Source organism: Salvelinus sp. IW2-2015, linkage group LG19, assembly GCF_002910315.2.
Source record: "Salvelinus sp. IW2-2015 linkage group LG19, ASM291031v2, whole genome shotgun sequence".
Classification (NCBI taxonomy): Eukaryota; Metazoa; Chordata; class Actinopteri; order Salmoniformes; family Salmonidae; genus Salvelinus; species Salvelinus sp. IW2-2015.
This window is the reverse complement of record NC_036859.1, coordinates 6,854,428-6,875,406: the sequence shown is the minus strand read 5'-3', so window position 1 is coordinate 6,875,406 and position 20,979 is coordinate 6,854,428. Positions and strand designations below refer to the sequence as shown.

The 20,979-nt window shown below is 43.2% G+C and overlaps 2 protein-coding genes across 2 annotated transcripts; both read right to left on the bottom strand.

Annotated features, from left to right (window-relative positions):
• Window positions 1-1,009: 1,009 nt before the first annotated feature.
• On the bottom strand, window positions 1,010-10,051 carry LOC111978906 (RNA-binding protein MEX3B-like). Its single transcript, XM_024009152.2, has 4 exons — window positions 9,700-10,051; window positions 8,617-9,155; window positions 6,500-6,756; window positions 1,010-6,091 (listed from the first exon to the last, which is right to left on the bottom strand). The coding sequence occupies exons 2-4, from the start codon at window positions 9,098-9,100 to the stop codon at window positions 4,877-4,879; spliced, it is 1,956 nt and encodes a 651-aa protein (XP_023864920.1). The 5' UTR covers window positions 9,101-9,155; window positions 9,700-10,051; the 3' UTR covers window positions 1,010-4,876.
• Window positions 10,052-15,687: 5,636 nt separating this feature from the next.
• On the bottom strand, window positions 15,688-20,568 carry LOC111979375 (methyl-CpG-binding domain protein 3). Its single transcript, XM_024009866.2, has 7 exons — window positions 20,407-20,568; window positions 18,178-18,340; window positions 17,956-18,093; window positions 17,389-17,479; window positions 17,105-17,282; window positions 16,497-16,655; window positions 15,688-16,267 (listed from the first exon to the last, which is right to left on the bottom strand). The coding sequence occupies exons 1-6, from the start codon at window positions 20,418-20,420 to the stop codon at window positions 16,502-16,504; spliced, it is 738 nt and encodes a 245-aa protein (XP_023865634.1). The 5' UTR covers window positions 20,421-20,568; the 3' UTR covers window positions 15,688-16,267; window positions 16,497-16,501.
• Window positions 20,569-20,979: the final 411 nt, after the last annotated feature.

Here is a 20,979-nt window from a genome sequence, read left to right as displayed (position 1 = left end):
ACACATATATACACACACTGACGTATGCTCAAGCACAAAAGGGCACATGTGAGATGAACACSCATGCATGCCAACACATYTCCATGGAGACCAAGCGATGCCGACCCCCGTGAATAAAAACAAAACACCAGTGCATGAAAGGAGAATTAACTTCATCATGCCAGCACACATCTCTTTGATGTTACCAGTTATGGGAATCTTGTTTTTCTTATCTGAATAACTAATTCATGATAATGAATTGTGAACATTTTTCAAAAGGCTTATGAAGACAAAATATTTAACCAATATGAATGTAGCCTATACACAGAATTCGCATGAGAATTATTTTGAGGATGTTTCTAATTTGTTTATCATTATGATTGATTGTTCTTTGTCAAGGATTAAGGTGGGTTGGAATGCAGCTTGGTTGTGAACTGCTTCCTATTAAAAAGGCATTTGTCACAAACTGCCTATTCTTTATTCTGTTATACTCAATGACCACATGTAAAAAGACACTGTCCAWCCTAAACCTATCTACAAGCTGCCAACTGAACTGCAATGCCTCCCCTCTGAATGGGAGAGCTTTGTTAGGCCGCTGTATGCACACCCATCGTTCATAGCATCTAGCCAATGAGTATCTACTGCCACCATGTGGTGGAATGAGAACAATAAGGCACCTATTGTAAGGGATAGTTCACACATATTTTTAAAAGTTACTTTGCCCWGAAAGCAGTCTATGGACATCCATGCTTCGGTTTTGTTAACCAAGCCAGTCAACCGATAAATGTAGCATTTTCGAACCTCAACAAATTAGCATTCCTATCCAGTCTCAAAGGAGTGGTGTCGCTCACTAATCTCAGTTAACCCAGAACAAAAACCTTGCGTAATTTGTTCAGATATGTTTACATAGCCTGTCCATGAGACTAGTAGCTCACTGATTTGGTTGGAAGTTTGGAATGCAAGGTAAGCACACAGCCATGCAGTATTCCTACCATAAAAAGTGAAGAGAAAAAACAAAATCACAATAGGGTTATTGTTTTACAGTAAAAAAATGAAACCAAAAACAAGATTTTATTAAAGAAGCATAAAAAATAAAACTCTTGATACATTTCTCAACCGTCAAGACAGCTCAAATTATATGCATATATTGTTCCGGCTCACGGTTAAAAGGTCCATAAACTTTCAAATAAAATATATTTCAATTTTAAAATTTCTTCAATAATTTTTTTCTAATTTTGTTATAAATTGCCTACATGTTGTACACAGGAAATAAAATAAAAAAATATTGAAAATAAAATATTTTGAAGTAATAAAAAGGGTCACATTATTGTCTGGGATATTTAGGTAAGCAAATAAATTGTAAAAATAAAGTGTAAAAAGTTTTTATTTTCCTCTGAAAAATTATTTGCTAATGCCTGATGGCTTGAAGACATGCACATGGTTAACCTACAAATAATGTTACATGTTTTTAAAAACTACAACTTCCTTACTTAAGTCTGGTAACTTTTTGAAAATGAGATCCCATTGATTGTACTCAGGGTATATACACAAGTCAGGCCTGAAACCTTGTTTGCTAACATAACATTTTGGTTCTGTGTTAAAGGATTAAAGCAAAATAGGAAGGCGAAGTTCCCGGATGGGCGTGGCTCCCCCTGTGTCACAAAAAGGTCAGACGTCACTCCTTAAGGAGCCTCTATAAACCCTGTTTTCAAACCTTAATGGGGTGGGGGTCAGGGGTTAAATTCAGCTAAAATAATCGGCAGTCAATATGAGAATATTCTGTACCCTTTAACTGTTCATGCTACTGTACATGACCTGGTGAAACAACCAGACCAGAACCACCTGGCAAATCCAACTCTGGACATTTTAGTGACTGAGAAGTCATGGGCAGTTCTGGAAAAGGGCCTTTAAGATTGACACAACAGTCATAGTTTATCTGTTCCTTTAAAAGACATGGTCACATCCTTCCCTGCACCCAACTTGAGTCTGCAGGAGCAAAGAAAAACTATACTAAAAACATTTAAAGTCAGACCCAGCAGGGACGGGTTGCCAGTTTACACAGATCCCTCCCACGTTGAGGGGAGAGAGAGAGCGGGGTCAGGGTTGCCAGTTATACAGTTGACTCCTAAAAGAAGAGGGGGAGAGAGGTGCTGCCGTAGAAAACAATATCTATGTCAGTAGTGAGTTGCACCAAAGCACCATTATAGTCTTCAGTGAAATATGACTCATCAGTCAGCCAGCTACTAGCTCCACATCTGTGGACATGAAGGGCCATTCAAGTAGTGAGCATTGCGGTGTAGTTAAATGTGGAGGGTCGATTACTAGATTACAGACTAAGACGTCAAGCCGCTGTCCCCTTCACTTGACAAGCTCAAGCTCATTTAGTCAGGCATCTCAGACACAGAAGTTGTTTGTTAAAAAGTAGCCCGGCTTGACCCTCAAGCAGAGACTATACTTGAGCTCTGTGAATTGCCTGTTCATTCTCTTAAAAAAATWATWATAATAATTCTCTGTTTAATTGTCACACACCAGATAGGTGCAATGAAATGTGTTGTTTTACAGGGTCAGCCATAGTAGTATGTTGTCCATGGAGCACATGAGGGTTAAGTGCCTTGCACAGAGAYTTTTTTCCACCTTGTTGGCTCGGGTATTCGAACCAGCAACCTTACAGTTACTGGCCCAACGCTCTCACTGCTAGGCTATCTCCTGCATCCTTTCCTTCTCCCTCCCTGAAGGTAGTCACTGATCTGAAGTGACATTATTGAGAAAAATCCAGTAGAGAACCTGCTTTCACCTGTCCACACATGGTAGATCAGTGGATAGTACCTGAAGGTGTGAGGGTAGAAAGGGATGCTGCATTTGAAAAGTATTGGAACAGAGCCTTCTGTTCACAGGCGATGGACATGACTGAGAAGGACTGGTGCTGACAGGGTTGACCAGTGTTCTATAGATGTAGACCAGAGAGAAAAGAACAAGCAACACATTCTGCAGCTGTTGGGGTTTGAACACAGAGTGTCTGGAAGCCCTGGATGAACTAGCTACTAGCTGCCATATTGGATAAGTTGATTATTCTCGCTGTTGTCACTGATGAGAAGGTTAACATCTGAAAATGTAGTGTGTGTGTGTGCAAGGAAGCCCTTTTTCCTCTCCCATTCATTGTTTTGATTCTGTTTGTCATGGCTTGTCTGGCTCTAGGAGTAGATCCGCATGTACGTTCAGAGGGCTGCATATAACAACCATGTACCGTCACACCAAAACCAACCATGTCATACTTAAAAACACAGTCAGACAGGCAGTTGATGTGAAAATACAAACACAAAATAGATCTCCCAGGGTGACAATGTCACTTGGGAGGGGTGATCCAGGTTGGACTAGGAGATAAAGAGCTTTGCTGGGGGAGCGGAAGACCAAAAATCACTCAAATCGAGGAACCCGAGGGGGGAGGGGGGGGTCTAATAACATTACAATGTGTCGCTCAGGGCACAGAGACAGCTCATTCGAATGCCCCCAATACTGGGGGTGGGCCACCTCCCCTTAACCAAGACCCCTATTGGACGAGACATTCCTGTGTGTGTGTGACATCAAGACCCATCTTATCCTACTCGACGTCAATGCAGTTCAGAGAGTAGGGAGTCAGGGGCAACATACTTTACAGTCAAAAGCCAAAGACCCATTAAAAAAAATACATTAGCTCTCCAAAGCAAACTGTAACAGAGGATCTGAGTGGACTGGGCTATGGATGGCTCGGTGTCTACACTGAGCTCCACAGGGGGAAGAGAGAGAGTGGAAGAATGGGGCCAAAAACTAAACTGGATCTATTGAAGGAGATTGGGTGGAGAGGGAGAGAGCGGTTGAGAGAAAGAAGGACCAAGGGGTACTGAGTAACTGACCTCTGGCATTAGTTCTGATATTCCTTAAATAACTTATTACCATTGTATTATTCCTATACTAGTCATTAAAACCACAACATTGGATATTGGTTTTTGAACAGTATAAATACCTTACGTGTTTCAGTCTTCATAAGATCTAGTAGGGCCTTCTGGCTTGTTTTTGTCTGATAGGTGTCTCTGTGCCTGTTTTAAAGTCAGTTCCAGGCTCATACCAAAGCATTTCCTTTATGTCACTATACTAGCTAGCAAGAGAGACCTAGTCAGTTGTACCGAAATGTGTCTTCCGCATTTAACCCAACCCCTCTGAATCAGAGAGAGGACAGATGGCGAGAGAGAGCTGAAAAGAAAGAACAGGAGCGAACTCAGAAGACCAAAAAACTGCGTTTTGCATCCTGTCAAAGAACATCGAAAAGGAAACTGAGTAGAAAAGTGCAGGCCTAGGCAGCTCAGTCGAAAAATATCTGCTATTAAGTACAAAAGTGTCAAAGGAAAAGGCTTGTGAGAGAAGCAGGCAGAGATATCTGAAGAAGGAAAAAAAGCGAGAGAATGAAACTATTCAAACAGCCTGGCAACCTAGTTCAGAGCTAGTTCAGGCCTGAAGGCTGGCCCAGGTCAGAACGAAAGCCAGAAGATAAGACACTGGTTTCCTTCCACACAAGTCCACCATGAAACCTCTTGATCCCACCATACTGTTTCTGCAGTCCGCAGAACCAAATCAAAATCAGTCAGTCTGGAAATATTTTCATTATTATTATTGTCATAGTTATCATTAAATCAACATCCGTATAGTGTCATATTTCTAATATTGTAATCATTGTGGTCCATCATATGTGCAGAGAAGGTCGTTGGTGTCCGCCCGTCCCGCCACAGTTGATGGTCCACTGCAGTTCTCTCGGATAGTAAGACCGTAAAGTACAGTTTTTTTAAGATGACACCCCTACCCCTCTCGCCCCCTCCTCAGTCCCCATACCATCCCTCGTCTTCGGGTGGGTGAGGGAGGGGGGCTATTAGGAGAAGATACGGATGCACTGTGTGGCAGTGGTATGGCAGACAGGGCACTCAGGCTCAGCGGACTGGCAGATCTGTCCGGCGCAGTCCATGCAGAACAGATTGTGTCCGCATGGCACCAGAGCCGCTGTCACCTCGCTCTCAAAGCACACAAAGCAGTCCCTGCTCACGCCCCCTGGCCCCATGCCAACCAGACCTCCAGCACCAGCCGCGGCCTTCAGCCGGCCCAGCATGCCAGAGCCCAGGCCAACGCAGCTACCCCCGCCCTCTGAATCGGTGGGAGAGCCTCCGGGCAGGGAGGAAGCTGAGCAGGAGGAGTAACCGGTGGATGACCCTCCGGAGCTGGAGCTAGACGCTCCAGAGAAGGACCCTGCACCGGCACCGCCCGACTGCAGCCAGGAGAGGGTGCTGAGTGGGTCACTCTGGGCCCGACGGGCCAGTTGATGATCCAGGGGTCCCACCACTGCGTCGGGGGGCAGGGTGGGGGACAGCCGGGGGGTGACGGCACCGCCGCTCAGGCCGCTGCTGTTTCTGCGGAGAGGCTGCTTCTGAGAGGTGCCTGGGATCTTCCCTCCTCCYCCGTTGACGAAAGGGGCCCAGATGTTGGAGGCGCTGAACTCAAAGCCCAGCTCCTCAGAGGGGAGGCCTGGGGTGGAGTCACCACCGAAGGTGAACCCCCCTCCTCCGCCAGCATTGCTGGAGCTAGTGCTGAATGGGCTGKTGGGGCTACCTCCCTCGGTGGCCCTCCTGGGGGCGCTGTAGCACTCAGAGCCCATCCCTCCGTTGTGTTGGTGGTAGGAGGCCGAGGAGGACAGCTTCCTCCCAGAAGATTGGTGCATGGCCATGGGGAGCGGGGGTGGTGGAGGCGGCGGCGGGGGTGGAGGGGCAGGGTGGGGGTTGTTGGCCCGGGCCCAGAGAGCAGCGCCCAGCCCCCCAGCCAGCGAGCCCAGGCCCTCTAGGCTGACGTCAGTCCCGTTAGTGTGGAAGTCGTTGTCTCCCTGGAGGTCCACAAAGGCCCCGGTCCGCAGGGTGATGTGCGTCTCAATCTCCTCCCGGGCTCGGTCCACATTCTCAGGCATGCCTGTCACCTCAAACACGGGGTCCTTCTCCCTGCTGGGCGTCACGATGTAGGTGTGCGTCTGCTGCTGGATGCGCTTGATGGTCGCCCCCTTGGGCCCCACCACTAACCCCACCACACGATACGGTACCCGCACCTGCACCAGGGAAGGAAATACTTAACAGTGAGAGTTTCAGACCACCTGACCTGGCCAGGAAAAACTGTCAAGGAGGAATTACATAACTATAAAAACTGGTGATGAACCATGCCATTTACTGGCAGAGCAGTAAAGCAATTGGCAATAACTGGCATTTAAATGGAATTGAATGGTCATGCAGTAAGTGTATGAAAGTAGACGTTAGACGTTATCATGACCTCTATTTTATCTATTCAAAGAAGGGACATTTTAGCCAACAGATATTTGTATATCTCCACAGGTGCTTGTGATGCTGACTACTGGCCACGGCTCCCTTGTCGTAAAATAAAGATGGCCATCTCAACAGAACTGGTTGAATAAATAATAAAACATTTTAAGCTGCTGTATCTCCTACTGTGATTGTCATACCTGTATAGTGGTCTGTCCAGGCAGGTGGGGGGGTCCAGGGAGCGCTCCCCCTGTCCCGGGTGCTCCTGTGCCCGTGGCCCCAGCCTTGCAGCGGGATGCCCGGATCATGGAGAAGTGCTCGGCCGCAGAGACGATCTCCCGCTTGGCCATCTCCACGTCCTCCCTGCGCCCTGTAACTATGAACACGGGCTCCTCGCCTCTCACTGGGGTCTTTATGTAGGTGTTGGTCTTCGCACGCAGTGCCTTGATCTTACAGCCTGGGACAGAGGGTGGAAGGGTGAGGAAGATTGCATATATACATTTCTTTGTTGCCCGTTTTGTTTGGGGGAGTTGAGAATGAATCATTCAAATAAAATACTATTTTATTGGTCACATACGCATTTAACAGATGTTAATACGTGTGTTTCTAGCTCCAACAGTAATATCTAACAATACAGACAAAATTTAAACTAAAGGAATGGAATTAAGAATATATAAATATTTGGACGAGCAATGTCGGAGCGACATAGACTAAAATACAGTAGAATAGAATACAGTATATACACGAGATGAGTAATGAAAAATGTCAACATTATTAAAGTGACTAGTGTTCCAATTATTAAAGTGGCCAGTGATTTCAAGTCTATGTACAGTATATAGGGCAGCAGCCTCTAAGGTATTCATTATTCTCATAATGGGAATTTAAGTGGAAAGTATTGGTTGTGCATAAACTATGTGAAAATRAATTATATAATTTAAATAATATATACAGTGACTAACTTTAAGGGGCATGCAACTTCCATATTTGAATTTATGTATATACCCATTGAATCCTGATGAATAGAACTTATAAATGCCTCGTGAGCTTAGTTCAACTGTCACACTCAAGGAGAACCCAAAATATACGTGTATTTTACTCCAATGTTTAAACAAATTACATGAAAACAAACACCGTTAAAAAGTAAAATGTTTATATCATGGATGGCCTGTCCTTGCATCTATAGCCCTGTCTATGAATTTGAGAGTGGTTACATTTCTCCAACCTCTCCTGAGGTTTTTACCAAAACAGGGACAGGAACAGCTTTGTTATTGTTACAACCCCTGCTTGCTGCTTTAATTTATTGAAAGACAAGGAATTTGTTGGGGATACAAAACAATTTACAAAACTGGCAAAAAAATCTGGCCACACTGCATTCACTGGTTGACAAACAGATTAAAATATATTTCCATAATATAAAGCCTATAGCTTGTTAGCCCAGTAGTATTAATGATGCTAACTCAAGAACCGCTGCACTGTTCCTTTAAATATGGACGGTTTACTCTCACCCACCAATGGGGTGCTGAGTGTGTGATGTCATTCTGGGAGGCAGAAAGCATGGCATTTTCAAACAAAGAGAACAATGCAATAACGTTGCCACAACTGCGCCAAGCATAGACACTGTGTGTATGCAAACTAGTAGTGAATATTGAGCTAAGTGTGCGGAGATAAAATATGGGTGGATTTTGAAAGCGGTCGACGGCGCTGGATGCGGGGCGAAAACACCGCCCAATCCCGTGTTCTGTGCATCGGACCTCCCAAAAGCCTCGCATTGGGGTTGAGCAAAACTATATACAAATTACTAAAAATCTACTTTAACGTTGACCTCAATGTAAACGCCAGGCCTATTGTTTACATTTGTGACTTGAGGCCTACATATAGCTAAATCAAAATTATTCGACAGGTTTCTTTTGTTTGGTGCCGGCTGCTAGACATGTCCGGACTCCCGACAATCTGCTGCTTTGTCTGACCCTGTCCCACCCCTCCCCCTACACACATCTTGAGTTGTCTCAACACTTGTCAGGACATGCAGATTAGGCTAGTAAGTCATTCTTGATCTACATGTATTATGAAGCGCATAAACAACATCCACTGTACACATCAAGGCCAACTCTCAATAACACCAGCCGGCGCTGATAAACGTATGAGATATCTCACCATCCAAACAAAGGAAGGCAGTCCTATGCATTCATGTGGTTATGAGCGAGGTAGTTGGTAATGGCTAGACTCTGAACATCTATAACTATAATACCTTATGAATTAGCTAGCTACGGCCAAACCACATTGATAAACAAAAGTGGAAAACATATAGAATTCTTACCCTGTCTTCCCACTATTTCAGCAACGTGTTCTGAGCTGGGCACAGGTACGCATTCGGTCATGTTGACACTCCTCTTGCGATTGCAGAGAACAGAGCTTTGTTCACCGAGCATGGGGTGAGAGTGCGGGCCAGTCATGTGGTACCCGCCCGATCCATAGTACTCTGGAGACGGGGAGCAGGATGTCGGGGAGTCCCGGGAGCCTCCTTGGTGCTCCAGCATCTGCAGGTCGACATAACCGCCGTTGGAATTCCCGGAGCACGGTCCCTGGTTACCGTCGAGCGTGTCAACGAGCCCCCCACCACCACAGTCCACCTTCTCCAGGGCCATAAATGACAGCTGGTCCAGGGCGAAGCGGAGCGCATCCTGATGCTCCTCGTCCCGGGACTCCTGGTCAGTCTCTCGCGGCAGGCTGACCCCGTTGTGCTGGCTGCTCACTACCATGTCGTGGTCCATAATCTCGGGGTGGAATAAGGGGCTAGGCATAGTCCACGAGGATGAGCATCAGATCTTGGGGCGTCTGTGTGCAAAGCGCTCTTTTCTAGGAAATTGACACAACAAAGGGAGTTTCAGCACAAAACGTGTCGGGCCAAGATACGTTTTAGAAAACACACAAATTAAATACACTAAAAGTTATAAAACATATCCGATGTCATAGTTCGCTAGTTTCATAAATAGGTTAGTGTGTTGCTCCACTTGGGCGACGTCTCCTTCAACCCTTCTCCTATCCTGCTTTGTCTGTGTGTTGTTGCATTCTGTCTCACTGTGTGGCGAAAATAAAGCTTGGTTCTTGTTGAAATATGCATCATACAATATTCACTAACACTGACCAACACTAGAGCATTTTCTTTTGTCTATTCAGACCGTCTCATCCCGAAAAGGGAGCATCACATTTGGAAAACCGGTAATCTGCTAGCAAACTAGCTCCACACAGTTGAGTCTGTCACGTTGTCGTCCCCTTTGTTTGGGAGTACCACAGCTAGCTGGCTAGTTGGATAGCCGAGCAAAAATACTTAAGTTCAAATAATACGTCTAAGCCAAATACGTGTATTTTATATTTGAATAAAATATCACAGTTACTTTACCTTTTGGCTACCTCCCAATTGTATGGAGTTCCTCTCTTTTGATTCTTGAGGGAATGATGAGTGGCTACCAATGCTCTAATGCTAGCTAGTAGCTAGCTCGCTAAATTGGGGGCGTTGGAGAAAATGTTTAAAAACGAAAGAGAAGGGACAGGCTGTTGATACAATTCTATTCCAGACGACTGTCGAGGTCATTTAGCGGCCCGTCAATCTTTGCATCGATTCGTAGTCTATCATTATATTCCCATGCAGATACCTCCCGACAATTGTATCTGGATATTTATCCCGGCTGTTCCCTGGTCCGCCGCCTTTGTCTCGCCAGGCGCACGCCGCTCTGCCTGTCTCGCACACAGAACTGACGTCAGTCGCGACACAACAATGGGTTCAAAGGCCACGCAACACAGAAGCGCTTCACCGCAAGCGTGCYAGCCTCACAATCACGATCGATATTATTGTTATGGTGGTACATTTTTATAATCGGAAATTGATAAAGCAAATTAGTAATTTGATGGTTCCATGTCAGATCTTTTGAAAAGTGGTGGGGAATTGGCAGTTTTGGATGCTATGGTGGTGTGGTATCACAAGGTTGGTTGGATTATTGGGATCTATCAAAACCTAGAACTCAAAAAAATTATTCAAGGGTAGCAAACAGTTCAATATCACCAACTATGCTTAAAGGTCTAGAACRGAACAATGTCCCTGTTACTTATTGTGTGGGTGCCTGTCATCCCCTTGGCATTGACCAAATGGGACAATAACTGAATAATAGATGCCAGACATGTAATCTGAAATAAGAAATTATTATCCATTATTGATTGCTATCCATTTCTGATTCTCACATTGACCTAGAGCAGGGATGGGCAACTTTGATAGGGGTGGGGCCACGAAAAATCTTAGCTCATCATGAGGGGCCACAGCCTACCCACTTCCATGCCCACACATGCAGTCAGAGCCGGCCCTAGCTGTTTGGGGGCCTGTCGTGCCAAATAATGTCCCCCAGCCAAAAAGGGTCCCCCCCTTCGTYTCAATGGGATTCAATATACTATTAGCGTCCGTTGTTATATCAACGGCGTGATGACCTAATGATTCGAATTTTGGAGATCATTACAACCAAAATGACGTTCTTTTCATCCCTGCTATTCAAACAAGGCTGATTTCCGCTACAATTTCGCTGTTTAAACAAGTTTTGTTTAGCTAATAAAATTAAAACCTTACTTCAAACCCCTTTTGGGTACCTTGTTAACATTAAAACATGAAATCCATGTCTTAAACGTTGCTATGTTTCAGAAATAGCAAAGAAACCCTGTAATCTGCATGACACATTAATGTTACTTACCTTACAGATCAAAGTCAACTAATTTCCACTCCATTCATATGCAAGTCCGTTTGATTCATACAGTGGCTTGTCTGGCTGTCATGTTTTTATTTTAATCTGCCCTTCCCTTATCTACACTGAAATAATATCATTTCAGTAATCCTTTATTATGATTCACTTTTTTCTATCTCACATAGCTCATTAGTACACCCTTGTGGTTGAATATATATAATTATCTATTGTAGGTCCTAGGATACAACAACGAATAATGTGGAACTAATATATACCATCAAAGGATACCTTACAACTTAATAATAATATAACTTAAGAACAATTAACACCTTGTGAAACAGCTGTGAAAACCAACCTGGCAATATTTAAGATTTTAATATATAAACTTTTATATTTTTTTTCACAGATTTTTTGTACACTCACATGGCAATCATAGACTAAAATACTGAATGATGGTGTGTAATATAGAGGTGGTTGCTGTGTGGGTGGGAGGTCCTGCCTGTCACTTGTTCTCAACAGGCAGCCAATCTCAGAAGGAGGACTTGTAGMGGGAGACTGCAAAATCCAGGCACTGCTGCCCTCTTTCTTCTGAGTGTTTGCACTGCTAGAGTTTTTAGTTMATCTGTGTATATCACATATTAAGTGCCCAGTATAATAGAGCAAGAACACTTTTTTAACAGATAATGACAACATGACAATAACAGTAGCTGTAGATGATGTAATGAAAAGTTGGAGGATGGTTGGTAATGGAGGACATCAGGTGGATCCACGTCTGGGTGTTGGGCAGAACCCCTAGGTCCTGGAGAACAGGAGCAGAGTTAAAGGGAACAGGGTAGAAGACAGACGTAAACAAGCAAACACACAGGTTACACTTTACTGTGAGAAAATGTGATGGATTAGTGCATTCTCTCAACCAGCTTCACTGGCTGTGGTTGACAAGCATATTCAGTTCATAGACATATTATATATATTTAATTCAGTGATTGAAATTATAACCCCATCCTCAGTAGCCTATTCCAGCAGGCTATTGGGAAACACAAGCACTTCTTATTGCAAAATCGCCTCGTTATTCATGTTGAATAAATTAGTCTGTTAATTTGAACTAAGCAAGATGCTAAATCGTTCAGTTTACATCTTGYCTACATCTTGTCTAGGCTACTGTACACTGAAATTAGATGTAGGCCTATCAGGGGCTATAGGCTCCTGCCTTTAGCTAAGCAAACTATGGCAAAATGTAATTACAATCATAAACCCAGATTTTAGTCTGTAGCCTATGCTTATTGAAATGGAAAGTCAATCACACAAATGGGCCATTCATAACGGTTTGTAGTCTTAACATCTGGCACATAATAACAGCACAATTGCTAGAAAATAGCCTAACATTAGTTTTTTATTTTCATCTAAGTGTTTCTTGCTCAGAGATTTCGAGATCCTATCAAACTCTCCTGTCGGATTTATCTATAGTTATGTACATGCGCAAATGTAATTKATTTACAATTATAAACCTGGTTCGAGCCCTGAATGCTGATTGGCTGAAAGCCATGGTATATCAGATAATATACCACGGGTATGACAAAACATAACTTTTTACTGTTCTAATTACGTTGGTAACCAGTAACCAGCAATAAGGCACCCCGGGGGGTTCGTGGAATATGGCCAATATACCACGGCTGTAACCAGGCACTCTGCGTTGCGCATAAGAACAGCCCTTAGCTGTGGTATATTGGCCCTATGTCATACCCCTTGTGCCTTATTGCAGTCAAACGAGTTAAATCGACATCCATTGATGGAAAATGATCTGGCGTGTTTAATAAGGGTGAAGGGTGAATGATCTTTTCTCTTGCCACATATTCATATTCCTTAAWTATTTAATGTCATAGCTTGCAATTGTTATTATTTTGAGGAAACCCRAATTTAGCTTCCAACGTCATTACAAGTTACTAAGATATTCCTTCCTAATTGGCTCGATAACWTCATTGAAAAATGGTTTATTGTATAAATATGGCAACTCCTCTCTTGAGAGGTCATAGGGTTATACATTTTGCTTGACCTGGCAACCCTGATTGGCACTATTTTTACCTGTTAGCGGTTGAGAACAACAGAGCGGGATTAGGAGAAGATGGCGGAAGTGGATGCTGAGTTCGAAGCAGCGCGTCAAGTAAATTTGGTGAAGACGAATGTTCTGAATGGACAACAGTAATATCTAAAACTGGATCAAAAAGGAAATTGTATAAAATTGGAGTGGAGGACACATGTGTAAATGATAACRAGCATGCATAAAGCACTTCGCTTGATACCGTTTYCTTTACCCAGTCAAAATTAGAATATATGCACAATGCAACGCAGAGTGCCTGGATACGGCCCTTAGCCGTGGTATATTGGCCATATATYACAAACCCCCGAGGTGCCTTATAAACTGGTTAACAACGTAATTAGAGCAGTTAAAATATAMGTTTTGTCGTACCCGTGGTATACGGTCTGATATAGCACGGCTGTCAGCCAATTAGCATTCAGGGCTCAAACCACCCAGTTTATAATGATGTGTATCAGTTCTAGCGTATAAATATGTTTTGCTGTCTCTTATACACATCTAGATGTGTATAAGAGACAGGTTTATAATGATGTGTATCAGTTCTAGCGTATAAATATGTTTTATGGAAAAAGGGTTGGAAATTGTCATTATGGAGAACTATCTAAATAGCCTACCTACAAAGTGCATTCGTGCTGCTCTCTCTCCTCTCAATCAAGTGACTCAGCCAATAACTATTGTGCTATCTCAACATACACACCCCTTTGGCTCTCCCCACCACTCACTCACTCAGCAACAGCCTGCTTCACTGCCTGACAGTCAGCAGCAGGTCACAGTGAAATATATTTTTAAAGAGAAAAAATCAAATAAAAATGTGTTGGGGACAATAAAAGGCCACTTTTATTTTCACACAACACAATGCCAGAGATGTTTTCTCATGTTTTGAGGGAGGGTGCAATTRGCATGCTGACTGCAGGAACGTCCACCAGAGCTGTTGCCAGAGAATTCAATGTTAATTTCTGCACCATAAGCTGCCTCCAATGTTGTTTTAGAGAATTTGTCAGTACGTCCAACCAGCCTTACTACCGCAGACCACACCAGCCTTCCACATCCAGCTTCTTCACCAGTGGGATCGTCTGGGGGGGGCTGCGTAGTAGCCCTATTGTGGGGAAAACTCATTCTGATTGGCTGGGCTTGGCTCCCCAGTTGGCAGACCTGGCTGCCAAGTGGGTGGGCCTATGCCCTCCAAGGCTGCACCCCTGTCCAGTCAAGTGAAATCCATAGATTAGGGGCCTAATACATGCATTTCCATTGACCGATTTCCTTATATGAACTATAACTCAGTACAATCTACAGAATTGTTGCRTTTATATTTTTGTTCAGTATAACTTCATTTAATTCTACTCATTTTGCCATGGGGCAGAGATAAATGTTTGAAGTTTTTAATGAGTGACTAACCATGATTGATGCAAGTTTACATAGCTGGCTAGACTAATTTACCAATCTAAAAAATGTTATCTGAGTGACTGTCAGTGACCAATTTAAGAGAAAAACTGCTGATGCRCAACCAAATTTCACCTGGCGTATTCTACTATTCTAACTTTCAACAGTAAGTTGAGACCCCTACAGAGTTCCTAAATAAATAAATAMATTTTGTTTTGTTGTTGCCCATCCCTGACTTCAAGACTGGCTAGGTGGCCTACAAAACCAGACAAGTCTAGTGATGAATCTTCTCCAGGTTGTCCACTGCTCTCACAAACCAAGTGTCTAAAACCTTCAAACTCAACTCTGGACATCAAAGCCAGTCCCACTGCTTTTTTCATTGTTCCCCCCCAAGTAACAGACTGATTTAGACCTGGGACATCAGGTGGGTGCAATTAATAATCAGGTAGAACAGCAATCCAGCAGGCTCTGGACCTCATAGGGTAAGAGTTGAATACCCCTGGTCTAAAAGAACACAAACACACAAATTACAAAAGAGTTAGCATTTATTTTAGTTATATGAAAAAAAAAGAATCATCCAGAATTAATTGCTTGATGTTTGACCTCAAATTTCAAGAGAAAATTTTAACAAATCCCTCTATGGAAACAAAGGTTTTTTAACTAGAAAGCATAATTTTAACAATAACATTTCATGGAGGGATCATTCTAACAGTCTTCCCACAATCTTCCCATTCAGAACTCAAATCAAGAACAAGTTTAGGGRAAAATGTCAGCATTTAAAACCTACTAAAAACAACCAATGTTAAATAACTATGGCATAATTTTGACTTGCCACACAGCAACGATTTCAACAACAAAAAATACAAAATCCCAAATAGGCAACTATTTCAGAGTAGCCGTCTACGTCAGCCGTCGCACCTATTGACAGATCATCAATGTAACATGAAAGCAAATACATCTAGAAAGATGAGAACAGACTAAATTAGCACCATTTTGAACTTATGGGAGAGTTTGAGACATGAGAGCCTGTTCAACCTCTGTGTAGAGCACCACTCTTCATGACCGTCCAGAAGACAGTTTGGAGAACACAGAATCCAATTATTAGTTAGAGATAACAAGAGCCATAATAGATCATATGATGCATGCTTATCTATGACTGATTTCTGAAACAGGTAGTCTTTTGCAAAGTCTGTTTTGAGCCTCTAACTGTCATCTTACAGCAGGTGGTCCCTTGCCCAATATGCACCCCTCTAAACACCCACTAATTATCCACTTGGGCAAAGGATACTGAGTGGTACCAGATGGAAAATTGGAATGGGCCGAGTGGTGCCCCACAAACTCCCCCTCCCAAAAACACACTCTTCTCCTCTCTCGCGCACACAAACACACACACGCAGACAAACACACATTAACTCTGTTTTAACCTTAAACTTGTCTTCACAAGAGGGCAAGACTATATTGCCTAAAGCACCATACATACTTCTCCACATTCCATACAATTAGTGAGGGTAAAAATGAGTGAATTGAACTCTGAACGTCAAAGCCTCGCCTAAGGGCTTTAAAAAATTATTCAAAATTACATTTAAATTGGTCAAAAATATATTTAGATTGTCTTGAAAACGGTCAACAACAATTCAGAGAGACGTAGACAAGAGAGGGTCCTTCATGTTGACAGATGCTAGTCAGATCCTGGTGAATGTCCTGTATGTGTATTGGTGTGTGTATGGGTAGAATACTGTGCTCCAGGCAGCTCTCTGTAGCAATCACCAACCCTGTAGGAGAGAGAAAAATGATCGCAAGTAAATCAATCGTTTTTTTTGTCTGTCGCGTGTTACTACCGGCAATCACAGAATTATGTAAACGTTTAAATTCTGGACTTTAGCTACCCTGGTTATCTCGCTACAAAGTATTACTAACAAACCCACACAACAGAACCTAGGCCATTTCTTAAAGACAAAGTAACTAGCCATTTCATTTCTACGTTCTGCTGCTCTGCTGTACCTCTGCTATACGTCCTCCTTGTCATCCTGCTCGGCTTGCTCCTCCTTCAGAGCGTCTGTGTCTGCCTCGTTGGTGGAGGCCTCTATGTGAGCCAACATGTCCGCCATCAGAGCTTCCTCCAGCCTCCTCCTCACACTGTGGACCAGGTCCTCTTGCTTCCTACATACACCAGAGAGAGAGGAGAGGGGTTAGGGAGCAATGGATGGATGACAGTCCTCGTGAGCAGGCTTAAAGGGATACTTACCCAAACGACAAAATGGCATATTGGTTTCCTTAACCTGTAAGCAGTCTATGGACAAGGTATGACAGCAATCCAATGCTTTGGTTTAGTTTGCCTGGAACTGTTTCCACATGCTAACGTTTTAGCATTAGTGACAAATCCCAGTCATGGGACCGATATTAGCATTTTTTACGCATCATGTCCAAATTATCCAAAATAATCTAAAATGTATTGTGAAGCTCAACATTGTCACTTATTGTTGATTTGAACATGATACGTGGCACATTTTTCACACATTTAGAAATCTATCCCTTTAACAACAAGGCCCAACAGTAGCTAGTAGCTGGGTGTTGTTGAGCCAGACCACTGAGTTGTGTGTGTACTTTACCTGATGTCGTCATCGGTAACCATGAAGGCCTTGCAGAGTGGCTGGGTGGTGTTGAGCCATACCCCAGGGTTCTTCTCCACGGCTGCGGTCAGCTGACCAGTGACGGGTGTGGGGCTGGTGTGCAGGGCGCTGGCAATGGCAGAGAGCAGGGTCTTGTCTGAACACACAGGCCCAACACCTGGGGGGAGATTCACAGAGTCAGATATAAAACACACACATCAAATCCCAAAACATTGGTTTTATGTGTATGTGAGTCTCAAGTACTCTCTGCTGTGTGTACTTACCCTGTAGGCCCTTGGGAAGGTCCATGGTCTTGACCAGCTCCTCTGCAATGTCAAATGCACTCAGACCACTCAGCTTCCTCTCCCAAAACAGCTGAGGACAAACAGCGGGTAAACAGCTCGCCATTTGACTTTAAACACATCACATCATGATGTGCTTCATAATTTATGGAAAACCTCTAACAGCTAGTTCAGGTTACATAGCCCTCCCATTATGCTCATCCAATTAGGCCTCTCACTCAGACCACTCCTAGCAAAATTCTTTCTTGAGAAATTACTCTTTGCTAAGAAGCTATTAGTTTCTTTTTGACTATTTTAATTGAAAACAATCACAGTAAGGTACTTAATTGTTACCCAGAAATTATTTGATATTGAGATAAAAACAGCTGCATTGGACATTTAAGTCAGCTTGATAAATCGAGTGACTCATCCCAATTTGCAATAATACGTTTTCAAAGACTAGGCCAGAGTAGATKACTTAATCTACCAACCACATGGCAGCAATTAAATAAATAACATCACGGTATCATTACATCACAACCAATAAGCGCAGAGCATCGTTGGACTCACCTGTCTTGGTTGGTCGACAGCCTTGTGGGGGTCTGTCTTCACTTTGTTGCTAGGGTGATTGGTCACCTTGGTGACAGGCTGTTTAAAGATGGATGCTGTCTGTCGGACTGGTAGTGTCGTGTTCAGGTCTGGCTTGACCTTCAACACAGAGAAAAACAGGTCAGGGATCATAGCTCAATGGTCAAACAGATTACACATGATCCTGGACTCAAACTCCCTCACCTTGATCTGATGGTTGTTGTTGTCATAGCGATGCTTGTGCCTGTTCCTGTGCAGTTTGTTCGTTAGCATCCTTCCTGCACGGGGGTCAATGGCGTGCACCTCCATGGTGTTGCCCAGGTAACGAGCTAGCTGGGGCTTGCTGAGGAATCTCTTTCCAGGGTCACTAAAGGGGCAGGAAAACAGGCCATCGGGAGAAAAAAAAAACATAGGCAATGAATTGAGGCACAAACCTGCAGGTACAAGAGGCACAAACCTATTGATGAGGTCAGTGGTGTTGCACTGACAAGACTACAAATGGACCTAATTCACAAACCATAACGTCCATCTAAACTCTTGTTTTGATTATTTTCTAGATTGCAGTGTACATTCGGAAAATGTATGATTTATGCATATCAAAACATGATATGAGCTGCATAGAATGACAAGCAAGAGCCTTGTATTGAAGTGTTAGCAGTGGGTTATATCAAAGAGCCTCAGCCTGCAAAACAACCATAGTAGCAGGGGTGAGAGTAGATTTAATTTCTTACTGGTATGGGACACCCAAGTGCCTTACAGGGTAGCCTACTCTGCTGACACTACCAAAAAGATCAATAAAAACGATGTCTGATCCATATAATTGGCCTACGAAATACAATTCAACATCCATCTACCCTGGAGGAGGAAATTACTATCCAAAAGAAACCCAATGACAAAGACAGTGAATACGCACTCACCCAGTGGATTGTTTTAAATTGCATAGCCTACAGTCGGGATAGATGATTGTTGAGTTGCTACTGTCAGTGAAAAGCGGAGACCTAGCCAGCCATATCGCAATATTAAAAAACACAATCGCGGAAAAACCGTTTGGAAAGCAAATGGCTATTGCTGTAAAGAGATGCCAATGAAAGACTCCAATCTGTCTTTTACTTGTCAAAATTCTTAACTGAATTGAGCGAACAGTAGCCTATTTTATTGGCACCAGCTGAGAACATCGGCCATATCCCTGGAGAGAAAGACGCTAATGATCCTCTGTGGCCAAATCATGCTTTCTGGTGTAGTAGCCTATTTTGAATGATTTTATTTATTTCGGTATAGATAGAAGCTAATTAGGCTATATAATTGTGCCAGTTTAATTCAATTCACTTTAGCGAAAGCTTAGCTTCCCCTAGCCTTATGGTCACGCCACCTATGCCTTTTAATGTGGCATAAACACAACCAGCCAGATGTTCTCATCTGATTGTCAAACAATCACTTAACAAATGCGCTCCTGTAGGCTACCCGCGCACATTCGTCCGCTCACAAAATAATTTCAGCATCCAAACCAACAGTGCACCAGCAATTTGATCAACGTTAGAGACATCTGTTACAAAACACCTACGTGTATTGTAATGCCATTCTGCGATTGTCATTAGGCTTACACTTGTAGCCTGAATTGACGCATTCACTGTTGTCCACGCACGCTTCGGTCTCCGTCACTAATCTCAGCCTTGTCCGCGAGCTCTCCGCCACTCATCACGGCCTTGACTGAATGTACGCGTTCTCCTCAAACCACAACGCAATGGGGACAGTATACCACCCAGTTTCCAGTCAATTCGCAAATTCTTCAAGGGGCTGACATGCAGAATTGTTAAATAATGGTGTAATACACTATAGTTGTTTGGGCATGTATTATTTGTGATAGGCTCACGTTTTACCGGTACGGCGTACCCCCACTATTTATTTTCCCGGGACGCCGTACCTGACCGCCTTACTTTCACCCCTGCATAGTAGTAAACAATGAACGTTAGCTAGCTACTGTCGTGGGTAACCCGCAGCACTGCACCCACGATAATGTAGTATAAAGTCCACATAATCGGAATCAATTTACACAAATCTAAACAAAGACTTGTAACAGAAAGCTACTGATGCTAACGTTACTTGCTAATTTGTTGTCAAATGTGCGGGGAGCTGACGTTTGCTAGCAAGCTAAAGTTAGCAATCAATGACTTATCGTTCGCTATCTAATGGTTACTCATCAAATTTGACGCAATCTGTAGACACTGATCATTTACATTTTTGGTACGTAGTTACCTAAGTGGGTGATGTCTTACTTTAGTGGCTAGCTAACGTCTCGGCTACTCCATCGAGAAACAACGTTAGCTAGCTAGAGACATGCTTCCCTACTGCAGACCAGCTAACATTAGCTAGCTACCGTCTTTTTACTTAGCTACTTGTCCTTACAACTCATTCGAGCAAGTCGTACAACCCCACCTTTTCCTCTCCATGCTTCTTGCAGGTTATGATCGCTCGATTTTTGTTGATTCGGGAATCTGCATGGGTTTTAAATATTTGGCTATAATTTTTTGTTGTGGATCTGCTTTCCTTTTCGATGTCAGCTGTCCTCCCTGCTTTCTCTTGTCAAGACACTCATAAGATCACTCCGCAACGCTAGACCACTGTTACATAAAGTGGACAGCAATTCATCCGCTGGTCCACAAACTAGTCCCAACTGAAGTCCTGTCTTTGTTGGGATCAGTTGAGTGTTTTAATGTTGTTTAATCTAGCTACATTTTCTAGTCTTTTTCTCATCAGTTTAGCTGTATGTTTGTACAAAATTATTTCGATTTCACACTAAACACTTTAAAACTTGCATTTATTCAGGGTATCCCAATTGAGACCAGGATCGCATTCCCAATGGAGACCTGAGTACAAACATTTTCTYACAACAGGAAGAACAATTTACATTACAATTAAAACAATAATAAAATATAAAAATCAACCAAGCTGGATGAAATAACCTAATACCAAGTTTTTTCCAGAAAACAACTATCCATCATGTCAGGT